The 17750-nt window shown below is 38.8% G+C and overlaps 1 protein-coding gene across 5 annotated transcripts in view; it reads right to left on the bottom strand.

Moving 5' to 3' along the window:
* The window catches only part of Nalcn (sodium leak channel, non-selective), a 309764-nt gene that overhangs the window by 53546 nt on the left and 238468 nt on the right, over positions 1–17750 (bottom strand). For all 5 annotated transcript variants that reach the window (XM_028868293.2, XM_028868291.2, XM_028868295.2 and 2 more), the window contains one exon: positions 11382–11455. In XM_028868293.2, coding sequence (XP_028724126.1) covers positions 11382–11455 — 74 coding nt within the window. The remainder of the gene's footprint in view (positions 1–11381; positions 11456–17750) is intronic.

Below are 17750 nucleotides of genomic sequence, written 5' to 3'. Positions count from 1 at the left end.
GTTGTAAGTCTCCATCTGAAACTTCCTGTTCCCTGAGTAGAGCTCTTGCTCACCTTCTTCCTGACTCCAAGGCTCCCACATAATCTGAGCACAATGAAACCAAGCTCATAGACCCCACCTCCCTGTGTTGAGAGGTCAGCTTCAGCACTTTATTGTCTGTGTATTGTTGTCCCTAATTCTCTTTCTGGTTGCTCTCCCTGACTGTGCCTTCTCTACACCTGTGTAAAATTAAAATTAATGCCTCTCCAGCATCACTCTTGTTTAGTCTATTGTTGATTAAATGCTCTGACATCACATTCTTTTCATTGGGCAAGCCTATAACATTTGAAATAAAAAACAATAGGTAAAAGCCAGTCTTTCTAAGCTGAAAGTCAAGAGCTAATATTCTTTTAGCAAACTGTAAAATATACATTTCAGTCAAGACACTAGTTGGGGGAGATTACAGGAAGTGTGTTTGAAGGTTTCTGAAGGAATATTCTTCCACCCAAGTATAATGGCAGGATTCTATTAAAACTAAAAAGTGAAACTCTCCTCAAGGCATGCTCTTCTGTGGCTTTTAAAGTCTATTTATTTTTCAGCATTGTCTCATAGGAAACAGGTAGGGATATAGATGAAACAATTTCTTGTACATACAATAATTCATCTAAAAGAATGTAGAAACTTCTAATTCCACTGTACAATAAGAATAGAAGCCAAATTAATAAATGAAGGAAGACCCTCAGATAGGAGGTGAGTCTGGAGCAGGAGATGGAGTAGGAACACAGGGTTGGAAAGAAAACATGAGGAACAACACTTTGGCTCTGGGACCACTTAACTAAAGAAACAGGCTGAAAACATGCCATGTTAGCATGTTTCTTTATACATCAAACAGATTCAGGCTTAAACTGTGCCACATTTGTTGGCCATGTAAAGGGTCTTGCTATTTTGGAAAGCAGTAATAATGGGGGGAAACATGTTTTTGTCAATTGGGTATGGAAAAATGAAGGATGTTGTCCTACTCTCCTTCCATCTTTTTGTTTAGTCTTAGTTCCTGGCCCATGGTGAGTAATATTCCCAGTCAGGGTGGATCTTCCCACTTTTGTTAATGCTCTCTAAAATTCTAAAATTTTCCCTTACAGATAAAACCAAAAGTTTGCTTTCTAAGTGATTCTAAGTCTCATCGAGTTGACAATAAATCAAGATAAACCATCACCTAACGGCTCTGGAAGAATCTCAATTTATCTAGCACCTTGTGAGGATGTGTAATCACGCGAATGACCCTGGAAGAGAATGCTCCATCAGTCCAAGTGCATGCAGGGTTGTCAGAGGCCCAAGGCTAGGGAATCAGCTATGTGCTATGCCCAGATTTTTCACCAAAAATGTAAGACATAAAATATAGTGTCTAAATCTCCAAGTTTGGAATTATTTGTTATGCAGTTAACTGGTATCTAACAGTTATTTCCACTGCTGTAAACCCTTCAACTTACTATTGTTCTTCAGAGAAAGATTAACTCAGAACCTCAGTGTGACTTCCAAAGTCTTGTTGGCCTTCTCCTAATCTTACCATTTCTGATCTCTTCTTTTACCAAAAGGGAATTCCATTCTTTCATGCCATTCTCTTTGGTCATTCAGCTTTACACATAGACCAGATTCTCAAAGCTCCAAGAGAACATGGTTGTATTTAAAGCTGTTGAGTACTGTTTTTCAGTTCTTGAACAAAGAAAGTGCTCCATAAATACTTGATGAATGAACCTTGAAATGCTTCAAAGATCAAATATTTTAACTTGTTTGACCCATTCACACTTGTGATGAATGAAAGTCACAAGTAAAATAGATGCCTTTATAGGCACTTTTGATGGAGTTATAATATTAACTTTATTTCAAGTTGGAATACTGCATCACTGAAGATGAATAGGCTACAATACTGTATAACTTAAGATGAATAGCTGCATACCTAGAGTAGATAAGACATGGAGATAGTAATAAGAAAAAGGACACCTCAGATGTTGCTGTTCATAAGTAGAAAATTTGTTTTTATCTATGTTGTCTATGCAAATTGGTGGAGGAGCATAAAAGCAGATATGGAGTTGAGATTCTAACAGCTCTCAGTTCATTTCATTCTCTCAACCTAAGAGTAGGTCCATCACTGGAAACTGGATCCCCATGTATCTCATCTTACAGGACTCTGTTGACAAGCGAAGGAAGGACTCAGGCATGCAGGACATTTACCCCCAACTTGACAAATGAATGTGCATGTATTTCTAGGTGAGGGATAGATATCCTTAAAGGGCAAGCTGTAATTTGCCAGTATAAATTTTCACTAGTCTTTGTGTGTGTGTTGGCCTCATTGAAGGATACAAGGAGAACACTCTTGTGGAGAAAATATCCATTGGCAAGATGCTCAGAGAAAAAAACAGCTGATCATATCGAGATAGCACTTTGGTCTTCAGGCATGGTCTCTCCTTTGAGGAAACACTAGACAGAGTGGAGATGTCAAGGTCTCTGTATCTTCCCTGCATCTTGTTCTAATGGAAAGTCTGAGAAGGCTGTGTAAGTTTCTGTGCAAACTGGTGGAACATTGTGCAAACAAGGGCTTTCTTAGGAAGTCTATCTAGTGGCTTACTATTAAAACAACAACAAAAAGCCCAAGTCTGCCTGCCTGGCTTCTGGAAGTGAGAGGCACAAGGCACTGGCTAGTGAAAAATAATGAAGTCTTTTGTTTTGTGTGAGTGAGGAGACCCTCCATTATGCAGGCATATGTAATCTCTTTATTCTTGTTCCCTGGAGGAGAATTACAGAGAGGCATTTTCCTTTTCCCAGTTGGGGTTAATGTTATGCCCTCTCTACCTTTGAAAGTAAAACAAGATGAGGACCCCTGATGATGACTCAAATGTGGGAATATTCCTCAGCAAACACACATTCCCAGTTGCAAAAATATTACCCCTGGTTTCTTGCCAAGCCTTTGAAAAAAACATATGAAAGATTGATTCTTTTCCCCCACCTCCCTGCATTGCCTTTGTGGTGTGGAATTTCAATTGCTCCTTATATGACAGCCACATATATAATCTTTTCTAGGAGCTAGGAGCAGAGAATTGTGTCTTAAGAAATTGTCTCTATTTTTCTTGACATTCTTCCATCAAAAATATTTTTAAATTGGCCCAAAGATGATGGGTATAAGAGCGATCTTTGGAGTTTTATTAGCCTTTAAACACCACTGGTTGTTTATAGACACAGTAGCAGGGGGTCCTCTGTTCCTTTCTTTGTTTTCATGTCTTCTTTCTTAATGTTCCAGAACAAGGGTGTGGGAAAAGCCCGCACATTCTGTAATGAAAGAGAGGCCTAGGAGTCTTCAATTTTTTTTTAACTCATTATAGAAAAGTTAGATTACATGAGACCATCTGTAGTAAATATAATTACCACCCAAAGGAATTTCAATGTGACTTTGCAGAGCATTGAAGTTGAAGGGTTTTACTAAAATTCTGGGCTTCACAAGGTAATATGCTTTAAAGTATTATCAGATGTTGGTTAATGTGATGTAACCACATCACCAGACAATGGGAAAACAGTCCTCTAGTGGCAATTATGTAAAATCACAAGTGGATAAGAGCCAAGAGAAGAGAAAATGGGTATTTCCTAGTATTGGCTCCTACCTAACAGCATTGGGGTGACAGTGTGATCATCTAAGGTGGGGGCAACAGCATATAAAATGGGTAAGCCCCTGGTGATGGGCTCTTGCTGAGATGAGGAGAAGTTGCCTTTTTATTGGAGAGAGTACCCCACTATTTAATTCAGCCCCATCCTGGGTGGAAGGATGTCATTTTTAAACAGCAGTCACAGGTTAGGTTTTCCCATTTCTGCATTATTTACAAAAATGTTCTTACAGATAGATAAAAGTAAATGCATGGACGACTAATGTCTCATTGTAGATTGAAAAGAAACCTTCAGTGTCTTTATCTTACAAATGTGTCACAAACAAACAAACAAAAAATCAACTCATGGGATATCCATGTGTTTGGTGGACCTATTGAAATTCAACAAGTAAAATATATAACCCCCAAACTATTTATTGGGGTTCAAATTTTGTAACCCAGCTACAACCTTGGAAACATATATATTACAAGGTAATGATGTAACTTTATTTTTTTGGTGTGTGTGTGTGTGTGTGTGTGTGTGTGGTGAATGTGGGTGCATATGTATGTGTGCTGCATACATGTAAGTGTGCTGGTGACTTCCTCTATCACTGTTTGCTTTATTGCCTTGAGATAAGGTCTTTCACTAAACCAGTAGATGCTCATTTGGGCTATACTATTTGACCAGTGAGCTCTTGGGATATGCCTGTCTCTATATCTCCAATACTTGGATTATGAGCATGCACAGCCATGACTGGATAGTTATATGGGTGCTGAGGATTTGAACTTATGTCTTCATGTTTGCAAGCAAGCATTATTATTTTTTTTTCCGAGACAGGGTTTCTCTGTGTAGCTTTGGTGCCTGTCCTGGATCTCTCTCTGTAGACCAGGCTGGTCTTGAACTCACAGAGATCTACCTGGCTCTGCCTCCCGAGTGCTGGGATTGAAAGTGTGCACCACCACCACCTGGCTACAAGCCAGCATTCTTACTCACTGAGCCAACCCCCTGAACTTTTTATAATTTAATACAAATAAAAACATGAAAATGTTATATAACCTAGTAGATTCTTGATATACAAAACCCCACAGATAGTCTGTTTCTTCTACATGCTCAGCAGTCATGTTGCCACAGTCCCAAATTCAACCTGCTTCTCTGCTTTACGCCCCAGTGCCTCCTTTGTATCACACATGACCCTTATGGTTTGGGGCTAATAGTAAATATGATAAGCACAGTGATACTGCGATCATCAGTCTGGTAACCAGCTGAGACATCTATGAAGTGACTGATGGGCAGGTGGCATTTACAGCATGGAGATACCAGGCAAAAAGAACAGTCATGCCCCAGGCAGGATGGTGCAGGGCAGCAAGAAAGCCCATCATGTTACTCAGAACGGCAGAGGAGTAAAAAGAAGTTGTAATTTAAAAATTGCTTATTTTTAGAGTTTTCCACTTTATTTTTGACTGATAATCCAAATGAAAGCCATGTGACTGTGGAAGGGATAAACTATATTTACATTTTATCACTTTGAAACATTTGCTATTTTTGTTTTATACAAATATACATACATACTTCACATTTTATCCTTTTATTTTATAGCTTCTGAATAAACTTAATTAGTATCTATGCCCTCAGTTTCTTTATCCATAAATAGTGTCTTAGGATTAGTTTGCAAGACTAGTGTCATGAAATGCTAAGGCAAAGCCAGAAGTAGGCAGTCTTAATAGGACCCTATTTATGTCTTTAATTCCCAATACTGTTTTCTTAAAAAATTGGCTCATTCTTGCCAAATGTTGGTTATAAAATAATTATTACTATCTCAGGAGACTGAACAAAACTGAGTGCCTTAGGATTTCTGTCCCTTTCCTCTCATTTCCAGGGTCTTTAAGGTTTCTTCTCTCTCTCCCTCAGTGGGAGCTCACTGCCAAGGAGTGATTGAAGCTACAGAGGGTGAGGGTGGGTGGCTGGGGTGGGTGGCTGGGGTGGGTGGGATGCAGACACACACTCAGTTCTCTCTGTAGTGCTGTACACACTGCCTGTAGACATGTCCAGAATGTGCTGAGAGCTGTAGAAAGAAAAGCATGACTTCACCCAGTGCCGAATGGGAGGGCTAACCAACAAGACGGTTCTTTGAGAAGCAGAAATTGCTGAATGGAGGAAAAAGTAAAAAGACTACAATACCTGACATGTAGGAGATACCACAAAAGTTCTCGATGGATGGGTGACTAAGGGGCACTCTCAGGAAAAATAATCTATCTCAGAGGGCTGGAGAGGTGGCTCAGTTGTTAGGAAAACTGGCTGCTCTTGCATAGGGTCCTGGGTTCAATAAACAGCATCCACATGGCGGCTCACAACTTGTTCCAAGGGATCCCAAACCCTCTTCTGGCCTCCACAGGCACCACACACACACACAATGCACAAACTTATATGCAGGAAAAAATGCACATATACATAAAATAAAATAATTAAAAATGTAAATGATGCCTATAAATTGATATCCAGGAACATAGGCAGTACTCCATATTATCTTTTGCACACTTCATCTTAGTTCTAATTAAAGAAACTAGAGTATTATTTAGACTTTCAATAATAATTATTATAAGTGCATAGTGCTATTTATCAAATATCAGGATACAAATATTCAAGCTGATCATTTGCCAAGGTTATAAAGATACTGTTTGGCTAATGAGACATTCATGGAAAAATCACAAAACAGACCTTTTTGGAATACTGTACAATGTTTAATTGCTTTTTCTCTGTGGTATTTCTCTATTCATTGATGCTTATGAGAATAAGATTGCATTTTTGCTTGATTTTGGGGCCTTGAATTAGAGCAAGCCTCTGCAGAGGTACCAGTGCTTTGAAAACATGTATCCATTATTTTTTCTCTGATGCTGAGGAAAGGTCACTGGAATTTGGAAGAAAGTGATCTTCAATGGAGCTGAATAGCAGCATCCAAGTCAGAACAGCTGTGGAGTCAGGTGTGAGCAGCAACCTTGGATTCTATGATTGAGGTGAAGGGTTGCTCCTTTCCTCTCCCAACCCTCTCTATATATTTAGGGAAGAGTGTGGGTGCTATTTGGTTACCTGACTTGGAGCTGCACAGACATGACACACCTTCTTCACATCAAAACAGCCAGAAATACATTTCTACTACCCAAAGTGTTAATTAAATTTGTAAAAATATCCAGTAAAAGGACATGAGTTAAAGATGATTTGGGGTGAAAATAGGTGACTTCACTGAAGAGTGGCATCCTTGGCCTCTAGGGGTCTTAGATGTTTTCTCTAGTGGGTGGAATTTCCTTTTAGTAGCAATAGGTATGGCAGAATGGTCTGTTGTTTGGTAGAAGGTGGTTATCTTGAAATGTAAGTCTAATGAGAACTGTGGCCACAGTAGCCCCTTTGATTACCAGGGCTCCAAATCCAGACCCTCCAACAAGAAGACTTAACATGTCTATGAAAGGGAGGCTACTACACTTAGTCAGACTCTTCATTCCTAGCTCTAGTTCTTTCCTTCAACTCATTTATCTGTTATAGACTGCAGAATCAGCCTCTCTGGTCATGAGATCACAACACAACATAGCCTCTGGGACACATTAAAAGCAGTCATATAAGGGAGATTTACAGCTCTAAGTGCCTACACTTAACATTTAGAAAGAGCACAAACAAATGACTTAATAATGCCACTCAAAATTTTAGAAAAACAAGAGCAAGCCAAATCCAAATCCCATAGATGGCAAGAAATAATAAAAATCAGAGATGAAACTAAGAAACAAAGAAAACAATACAAAGAATCAGTAAGTCTAAGAGCTGGCTCTTTCAGATTAACAAGAATGACAGCCCCTTCCCAATAAACCAAAAGAAAGAGCAGGGACCCAAATTAATAAAATCAGAAACAGACAGGGAAACATCACAATAGACATCAAAAAATTCAGAATATTATAAGGTAATACTGTACTCCATTAAGTAAGAAAACCTACAAGAAATGGACACATTTCATCCAAACAACCCAAATTAAACCAAGAAGAGATCAACAACCTAAATAGACATAACTAAGGAGGAGTTTGAAATAAAGAGCCTTCCAACTAAAAGATGATCAGCTCAGATAGATTCATAGCAGAATTCTACCAGAATTTCAAAGACTATCTGCAGCCAACCTTTCTTAAATTGTTAAAAGAAAAGAAAAGAAACAGAATGGGCAGTCCCAAACTCCTTTTAGGAGGCCAGTATCACTCTAATTCCCAAATTATGTAAAAGTACTACAAAAAAGAAAATTACTGGAAAATATTCCTGACAAACATAGATTCAAAATTCCTCAACAAAATACTTGCAAACTGAATAAAGACATACATCAAAAAGATTATCTACCATGACCAAATTGGCTTTACTACGGGGTGTGTGTGTGTGGGAAGGTTTATTCAACATACACAAGTCAACAAATGTTATAAACCACATAAATGGACTTTAAGATAAAAATCACATGATCATTTCAATAGATGCAGAAAAAAGCCTTTGATAAAAATCTACTGGGCTATGGTACATGTGCATGTGTATGAACACACATGCACATATGGGTTATGTGCAATTGGAGGACAGAGACTGATGTCTGGTATCTTCCTGTCATTCTCCACTGTACTTTTTGAGACATAGTCTCTGTTTAAACCCGGAGTTTGCTGACCGGGCTTGGCAGGCTAGCCGGAAAGTTCTAGAGATCAGTGTGTTTATGCAGCACTTGGATTACAGATGGATGCTGCCAAGGCTGGCTTCTTATAAGGATCTGATTTTAAGAGTCAGAGGGCGGCAGGGACTGGAGCCAAACAGTGTCTTCTGGACATGATGGGACCTCTGCTCTCGTACTCAGAGAAGCAAGGAGATTTTTATGGAACAAAAAAAGAGAAATGTTTTTTTTAAAGATCAAATTTACACTAAAAATCCTACTATTTCCAAACGGTAGCCATTTATTTCCTGTAATTCACAAGGTAACATATAGCCAAGGTCTTTTAATTTTGTGCTTTTCTGTAATGTAGTGAAATCCCCAGATTATACAATAGTTGGGAAAGGTCGAGGAGGGCCCATATTTTCTGACAGTTTAAAGATTTTTTTCTCATGTCATATATCTTTTGAAATAAAAGCCCCAAACTTCTATATAGTTTAAAAAATGTTAAATTCCCCCTTGCAGCATTGCCTGGATATGTGAATTTTATGAAAGCATAGTCTATTCCATCCATCTAATTCATTCAATTTTGTGACAGTGTGTACCCATTAAGTCACTTTTCATTGTTAAACTGATCAGCTCTCAGGAAAAGTGTGACTTTTTTCGACTCAGATGACATGTTCTCATATACCTTATGACATGATGTTTTGCAAGACCTAACTGTAAATGAACTGATTTCCTGGGAGGCTTTGAAAAATTTGTCACCTAAATAAATAATAGAGTACTGGCCCACAGGAGTCTCTTGGAAAAGCCATGTTCCTTTGTTTGGCTGCCTCAAGACTGAATACCGGAAAAATGTACACCATGGTTCCCAGATGAGTGAGTTCTTTCCAGCCTCATCAAGTGGGAGAGGAAAAAAAAAAAGAAGAGAATAGATGGAAGGAGGAGGCGGTGGATCTCTTATAATAGTACACATTAGTTGCTTTTCTCATTGCTGTGACACAAGTGTTTGAGGATGGAAGAGTGTGTTTTGACTCACATTTAGAGGTTATAGTCTATCATTACAAATTAAACCATGGTGGCCAAACCTTGAGGCAGCTGGTCACAATGCATCTGCAGCCAGTAAGTAGAGAGAGAGAGATGAATGATGGTGTTCAACTAGCTTCCTCCATTTATATATTCTAGGACCAGCCCATTGATGTGTACTGCTCATACATAGGGAGGGGATTCCTATCTCAGTTATTCCAGTCTTGGCACTTCCTCACAGATGTGCCCTCACAGACATGTCTCCTAGGTGATTCTAGATCCTGTCAAGTTGACAACCAACATTAACCATTACAGAATATAAAGAAGGTGAGGCGTATGCCTCCGTCCTTATAACTCCATCCCCTTTTAATTCTCAAAATATTGAAATATTCTTGGAACAGAGTCATTCACTAGGTACTCTGGCCAGGGCTTGCTTGCTGGGTACCAAGGGCAGTCATTCACGGAGAACCTTGGTCTTGGCTCTGGTGAGTACCTGGGGCACAGAGTCATTAATTGGACATAGTTGGCTCACAGTGTAGCTCCAGCAAAGAAATTGAGTATCTGTGTACAAGCATGTTCACTCTGTACCCCAAGCACAGCAGATTTGCTGAAGGGCAATTGTAACAGGGGAGAAACAGTAGGAAGATTCTGAATTAGACTCAGAGTAGGATGTTTACCATGTGGATAATTCTTTGTGATGGATGTTTCTCTTCCTAGTAAGTGTGTCAGCACTTCTTTAGAGCCCTGTTATGAACTTGCTGGTGTAATTACAGCTTGGCCAAGTATCTTGGAGATTATGAGCTGCCCAACCAGCCTCATGGCATACCCCAAGGCTGACACTGAGATGAATGGCCACCTAGTTAGAGCACGACCACAATGAGACTCGTCTCTTTCCATGAGCCCTTTCATGTTTATCTAATCATACTAAGAATACTGAAGCCCCAGCAAAATTTATTTTCAACTTAAAAAGCTACTTCAACACATTCATGACTTTCTGCCTGAATGTCATTCACAGAGAAAGAGAACACAGTGGAATGTGTCTTCATGATATAGGACATTTTTTTCCCTCACAAGTTTCAGGTATTAAGTTGTGGTAAGGTTAAATAGTTTCTCACCTCATATATACCTAGTTGTATTTCCTCATCATGACTTCTCAAGCTACAGTAATACACATTTTGGAAAGATGCTTTCATGAACATTCCTAGCAATGGACTTGGTAGTGAAGTCTGATTCCTTACATTTACCACGAATTTGTATACTACTTTGCCATATGAAGGTACATGTTGGCTTTGTCAGCCATGACACTTTTATCATTTACAACAATGTATGCAACAATCTTGATGTCCCAAATGCTTACACACTTTTGAATCCTATCACTCTCTGTTATATTGTATAGTCTGATATGCTTAAGTGGTCAGATTGATTTTCATTATTGGTACTTGATTTCAAGGCATATTTTAGAAAATAACACTAAAATTATGATTTTGTGATCAATCAAAGGTGGCTATGTGAGACTGGCTGAGCAGTTAAGAACTCTTGCTATTCCTGCAAGGACCCAGGTTCAGTTTCCACCACCCATATGGAGGTTCACAAACAGCTGTAACACTAGTCCCAGAAGATGATGCCCTCTTCTTGCTTCCATGGGCAATGCATGCACATGATGTTTACACATTTCCAGCCTGGCTTTCAAATATTAACAGATCTTTAGTCATAGATGAAGAGATCATAATTATTTTTTTAGACTTACTCTTTTGCTATGTTTCCTTCAGGTTATTTTTGTTTAGATACCACAAAAGATGTAGATGGTCAAGAATAATGGAAATTTCTTTTCACCTTTTTTTTTGGTAAATGCTTCTAGGTATAGTTTATTTAAATATATTAAATAATAAACATGTCATATTATGATAATAAAATGCTACTTTTCTAGACAAACATTACTCATGTCTTTGGCATTATCTGTAAGCATGAAGATCCTGAAATTGAGCAGAAAGTAAATATTACTGTCCAGAAAATAAATTCATTGAGAAAAAGTTCTGCTTTCTTCTTAATGTAATCCCACTTAGATTAAAGTATGCCTTGAGGTTATTGGTATTACCTTAAGATTTTTGTGACTGCTGTCTCCTTTTCCAGAAGGTTCCTCGCCCTGATGCTGAAAACAGACTTGCAGAGCTGAAAAGTGTAAGAACCACTTTAGTTTGGGGATGGAAAAGAATGATATATTCACAACCCATGAAACACCAGTTCTCTTTCTCCATTTGACGTTTATGTCACATGTCACATTTTTCATCCTCTCTCTTCTTCCCATCTTATGATCCCCCACATACATATATCATTTTACACCTAGGCTGCACATATAACAAAACTGGCATTTGTTTTCTGAGTCTGGCTTATTTCATGTAACATAATGATTAAGGCCCTTTCCTGGTGTTACATTTTATATGTGCAGAGATTCTAACTAACTGTGTGGCTGCATGTCACAGCTATGGTATGGTGTATGATGTGTACATTGCTGGCCATGACCCTGCCAATCATCTGAATAAGTAAGTGCTCCAGTCTCTAAAGAATTTGATGTTGAAATTAACACTGGGAACCTGTATTCATCATTGTTTAGTGAAACGTTTTCCAAGCCACTGTATACTACTGCAAGTTCCTGGCCTGTAATCTGAACCTGAGGTGTTTTATCTTCAGGGACAGGAAAAGATGACAGGAAGGAAAGGTCAAAGTTTGCCTGTGGGTGATGATGATAAAAGGATTAAGAAAAATATCCTGGATGGCATTGGTTGCCTGTTAGATTAGTGAACTACTTTATAGGTGACTAAGTGGTCCAAAGAAGGAGTGAGAGGAGGGAGAGAGATGAAGAGAGCAAGAGAGAAGGGAGTATGTACCATCCGAGCTAGATTCCCAAGAACTAAGAGTGGGACACTTTTAGTTGTCAGCATTGGGAGCCAATGATGGGGGAGTGAGCCACTGTCTGCCACCAGTAGATTATCTTTTCTAACCACTTGGCACAATATTGGTAACCACTGATAACAAAAAATAGATAGGAGCCAGGTTCTTGAATTCCGGAACTGAATAGTTCAGTAAGGCAGGCAAGGATAGGACACAAGAACTCCCATTTACAAACCAATCTGCAAACAAGCACTGTAATGTGAACCAAGATATCTAAATGGTCAGTCCTGGGAAAGGACAAAGTTACAAACTCATCGTTTCTTGTGTGTGTGTTCATGTGGAGGTCATAGGTCAATATGTATAAAATGTCTTCCTCTATCACTATTCACCTTAGGTGAACCTGGAACTCAGTGATTGGCTAGAGTGATGGCCAATGAGACCCAGGGATCCTCCTATTTCTGTTTCCCAGCACTGGGCTTATAGATTCTTACTGTCACACCCAGCTTTTCTGTGTGGGTAGTAAGGATCTGAATTCAGGTTCCCATTGTGAAACTTTCATTGTGAGCACTTTACAATCTCTTTGAGCTTTTAGCATATCTCAAGGGAGCACTGCTCAGGAGTCATAGATGAAGTTCCTATCAGGGGAGGGCTTCTGCTCTGACTACTAGAAACACGCAGTCAGGAGTCAGAAGTCAGGCCCAGAGTACAGGAGGGCCAACAGTGAACAGCAAATACTACAATGCTCAAAACCAACAATATGCCTTAATCGTCCTTTGCACAAGGCAGCAACTGGAATTCAGTCACGTGTCCACTGCCCTGGGATGGAGCAGCTATCAAACACACATTCTGCATATTTGGAGTGCTATCTAGTACAACAAACTTGAATCAATTAAAGCAAATGTAGTGGCCATGTGTTCAAGGATGTCTTTGAGAGTGGTATTGCAATTTGCAGAGGAAATAGTGTGTTTTCTGTTTTAATACAAAACCTTCAGATTAAGCTTTACTTTGTTCTGAAAGAAATGTGTATTTGATATGCTAGATATTTTCTGTATATATTTACACTGTTTTTTCATAATTAAAAAAATGTTTGTAGATATCAACCGTTCTTTCTTTGGTCCTTGGCTGTGGCAGTAAAACTTTTTTTCGTTTAGTACAGAGGTTCTTTGATTGTGTTTCTCACAAAGAGCTCAGACTACACTGCTCTGCAGTGCCCTCTTCTGGCCTCAAAAGATACTGCTAGTCACCTGAAATAAGCACCACCCAGAGCCATTTCAAAATATGTAATTTCAACCATAAATTGAAAGTTTCAGCAATGAAAGGAGTCAGTAAAAGCTCATAGTGAATCTAAGTGAATAAAATATGTAGAAAATAAGAAGAAAGGGAAGGACCCATTAGATAATGCTTTCACTGGAAACAAATGATTAGTTGAAAAGATTTTGAAGTTTTACAGTTTTATTTGCAAACCTAATGCATTCAATTCATCAAATGGCAATTTTTTGACTGAATTAGTGAACAAAAACAAATACACTAAATTTCCATTTAAGTGTTAAAGTAAAATGTAGATTTTTAATACCATCTTAAATTTTTGATTTCAAAGATTTGTCCACCTTTTGAGGCAAGTAGAACTCTTGTAGCTTGTGTGAGATCTTAGGTTCAGCCACAGTAACACACGCGTACGCACGCACGCACGCGCGCGCGCGCACACACACACACACACACACACACACACACACACACACACACACACACACACTGCTGATATTCCCTAAATTGTACACTTTAGCACAGAGCTCAAAAGTTAAGAATTTCATCTCAATTTCTTCACAGTTACTACAGTTTGGGTTGGAACAACACAGCAATGGATGGGCGACTCTCGCTTATTTTTAGAAAGGTCTTTTAGTCAAAGGATGGTGGCGTTTCTCCTCCAGTTTCTGGTAGAATGAGCTCTGCTGAGGGCACAGGGCAGGACGGTTCACAGGGTCTTCTGCCGTCTCTATTTCCTGTGAATCCGTGGTTGATCCACACGTCTCCACAGTTATGCTCCGGTTTGATCTTTCTGGCAGGGCCACCTTTGGTGTCATGCTCTGTCACCAGAAAACACATACTGCCCTGTGTCTTTTTATGATATCAATAGCATTATTATGTTCATTGTATAGACTCATCCATCCCACTTGCAAAATTGCTATTTCTTTGCATTTCATTAAAATGATTCTTTAATAGGAAGCTGTTCCTCCTATATTAATTTCTATCTGCCAGTATAGTCCACAGGGAAAACATTCAAGGTAAGTTAATGATTCTTGATATCCTCATACCAGTTTTTAATAGATTAATATATAATGCATCAATATTTAATAGATTTTTATATAATCTTTAAAAGTGACTAATTATTTAAAGTATCACTATAAATTCAAGGTTAAGACATTCAATTCATTTTAGTCCATTATAATTGCTATTTTTAATGTTAACTATTCCTTGATAATTTAACACAATATATTTTGATCATTTACTTTCCCCTCCTCCAACTCTTTCCAGATTCCCCCTCTTCCTCCCTACCCACCCAGCTCTATGTGCTTTTTCTCACCATAGGTTGACTGGTCCATCAGTTCTTTTGCCGTGATGCTAGCAGCTGTTGGGACAGTTTCTTCTCTGTCAGGAATGACAAGATGCTGCACAATTATGTGTCCTTCTTATTTAAAACCAACAGTACTTTGCATTTATTGAGAGAAAAGTTTGGGAGCACATAATCTAGATTTCGGCATTGTTCATCCCTACCAAGATGGTCACTATTCTGAGACTTCACCTGCGCTGACTCTGAGAGTTTCAATTTAGATTCAGGAAATTTTACTCACTTTTTCAATATTACATTTATATTTATTTTCTCTTGACTTCAAGACTTGATATTCCATACAAGGAATGACAGATTTGACTGTCTCATAATTACTCATTAATTTTATCTCACAGTTCGCAGATAATCTTAGAAGAATGATAGACCCACAGACCCACAGCCAGGATGACTAGGAGACATTGAAGGAGTCCTGCCTGCATTCTTTTTCCTGTTGTCCAATATCATCAAAGCACAGGGCTGTGGTGTATTACTTCTTTAGTTCCACCCTCCCATTGTCTCAGCTCTTCCGTTTCAGTGCCTCGCACTGCCACCTGGTGCTTCCTTTGGTGTCTGAGTCACTTTTGCAGGTGATGTGTCTGTCAGAGGTATGGCTTTCAGGAGCTTCTTTGGCACATGGGAACACTATTACATAGTGCTTTGTGTGTACAATGACATCTTTAAAACAGCTTTCTCTCTCTTTAATCAAGAAGTTCAGTTTTCCTGGGTGTAAAAAAAGCGCCTGTCTTTCCTGTGTGTTGCTCCAGTTTCTTTTGATCTAAAGGATTATTGCTAAAACATCTGATGATCATCTGATGTTCATTAACTTAAAAGTCACTGGCTGCTTGGGGACACAAATACAAAAACACTTTTAAAGTTTAAAGTCTTAGGACATATGTGGTATAGATTTTATTTCTGGTCCTTCTTGAGCAATATTTCCAGGACATGACATATGTTTTCCATATTTGTTTCAAATGTTCTGTTTGTCACTTGCTCTAGTATCTTGCTGTGGTATTCTCCACTAGAAATGCATAGAACAATAATGTGGACCTTATTTTTATTTCTTTTTTAAGTTTCCCCAGGGACTGGGAAGATGGCTCAGCACGTAAACTGCTTGCTATGTAGGCATGAAGGCAGACACCCACACAAAAGCCAGGTAGGTGTGACAGATAGTCTGTTACCCCAGCACTCCAGAGGCAGAGACAGGGCATCTCAGAGCAAGCTGCCTACCTGCATTAGACAAATCAGTAAGTTCTAAGTTTGTGAGACTCTGCCTCAAAATATAAGGTGGAGTATGTTCAGGTGAGACACCCAGTATCAGTCTCTCGCCTCCAGGCACATGTGTATACACATGAATATGCACGTGCACACACACATAAACACACACCACAACCACATACACACAAGATAAATTTAAGAAGTTTTCTCTTTATTATGATTTTTTGGGTATAATCTAACACATCTAATTCTTTTATATTATTGACTTTACTTATGATTTTTTCTTGAGTTCAGTACCTCACTTCTGACTTCTTTTTAAAACTTATTTGTGCTGCTAGTTTATCCTCATGTGGTTTTCAGATCTTTTAACTCAGTTTGCAATAGAGTGCCCCAGGTACACATTTTTATGGATGTGGCTTTATGGCATGCGTTTTGCTCATTATTTTTTCTTTTGATTTTGATGATTAGCTCTTGCTCGTTCTTATGCAGCACTGGGTTCACCAGACAGTTCAGTGTTTCTCTCTCAACTCCAGAGCTTCCATTTCTCCTGCTGGTGTTTCAGCGCAGTGATCAAACATGGACTCTTTCTTCCTAGGACTTCCTGACTCTGTACCCCACTCTCCATCTGTCCTTGTACTTCTCAAAGTTTACCTGGATCTGCTGTTTTCCTCATCACTCCTGCTCTGGATTGTTCCATTTTCATTCAGTTCCTGTGGCTTTTTTTTTTTTCTTCAGAGAACACTGGAAGATATGCTCCTTTTTCCATAAACACTGATGGTGGGTGGATGACCTTGGTTTGGGTTCTAAAAGATGTCAATACCATGGGAGTCATGGGGCTGTTGGTTTGTCCCCACCCACTTTCATTTGTTTCTGTTTTGAAACATGGTCTCCTGTATCCCAGGCTGGCCTCCACCTAGCTAGGCAGCAGCAGATGACCTTGGACACCTGCTGATCTTCTTGAGTGCTTGGATTACAGATGTGTACCACCATCCCTGGCTTTCCCTACTTTTATTTGGGGTCTGCAAATGACCTAGTTTTAACTTTTTTAATGTCGTGTTAGGAGATATTGCTTGAAAGTTTTATTTTTATTTTCTGTACGTGTGTGTTTGCCTGTAATATGTGTGCAGGTACCTGTGAAGGCCAGAAGAGAGTTCCTATCCCCTGGAGCTGGAGTTACACGTGGTTGTGAGGCACCAGATTTGCTGGGAACCAAACTGAGGTCCTCCAGAAAACCAGCGAGTTCTCTGAACTGCTAAGCTCCCTCAGTCTAGGTATTCTGCTTTGTTCCTATGACACTTCACAAAGATTCAGATATAGATACTTTTGTTATCTTCCAGAAGATTTCTTACTTTCCTCATGTTGAATTATAATGCAGATTTATCACTCTTACTATTCTTTACTTAGTATTCATTGATTCTTTCATACTAATTTGATTAATGTCCATTTGAATTTTTATTATTACTTTTTGCTACCTTTGTGTTTTCTTGATGATATATTTTCAAAGTAAATTCTTGAATTGAATGTTTAGAAGGTTAATTTAAATATTTATTCCATTACTAGATATGTTCCCATATATAGTTTTCTTTCCTAAAATTCTGCTAATACAAAACTTCCTCAAGAATAGCTATTAATAAATTCCTATATCATAGATAAGAAAGGGTCGAAGATGATACTTTCGTAATAAGCATCAAGCCAGATTGAGCAAGAAAAGAAAGCAAAGCCGTAAGACACAAGAATGAAGACTGGGCCTTATTA

Source organism: Peromyscus leucopus, chromosome 9, assembly GCF_004664715.2.
Source record: "Peromyscus leucopus breed LL Stock chromosome 9, UCI_PerLeu_2.1, whole genome shotgun sequence".
In the NCBI taxonomy this organism is placed as follows: Eukaryota; Metazoa; Chordata; class Mammalia; order Rodentia; family Cricetidae; genus Peromyscus; species Peromyscus leucopus.
Note: the sequence above shows the minus strand (reverse complement) of the source record. Positions and strands in the feature narration are given on the sequence as shown.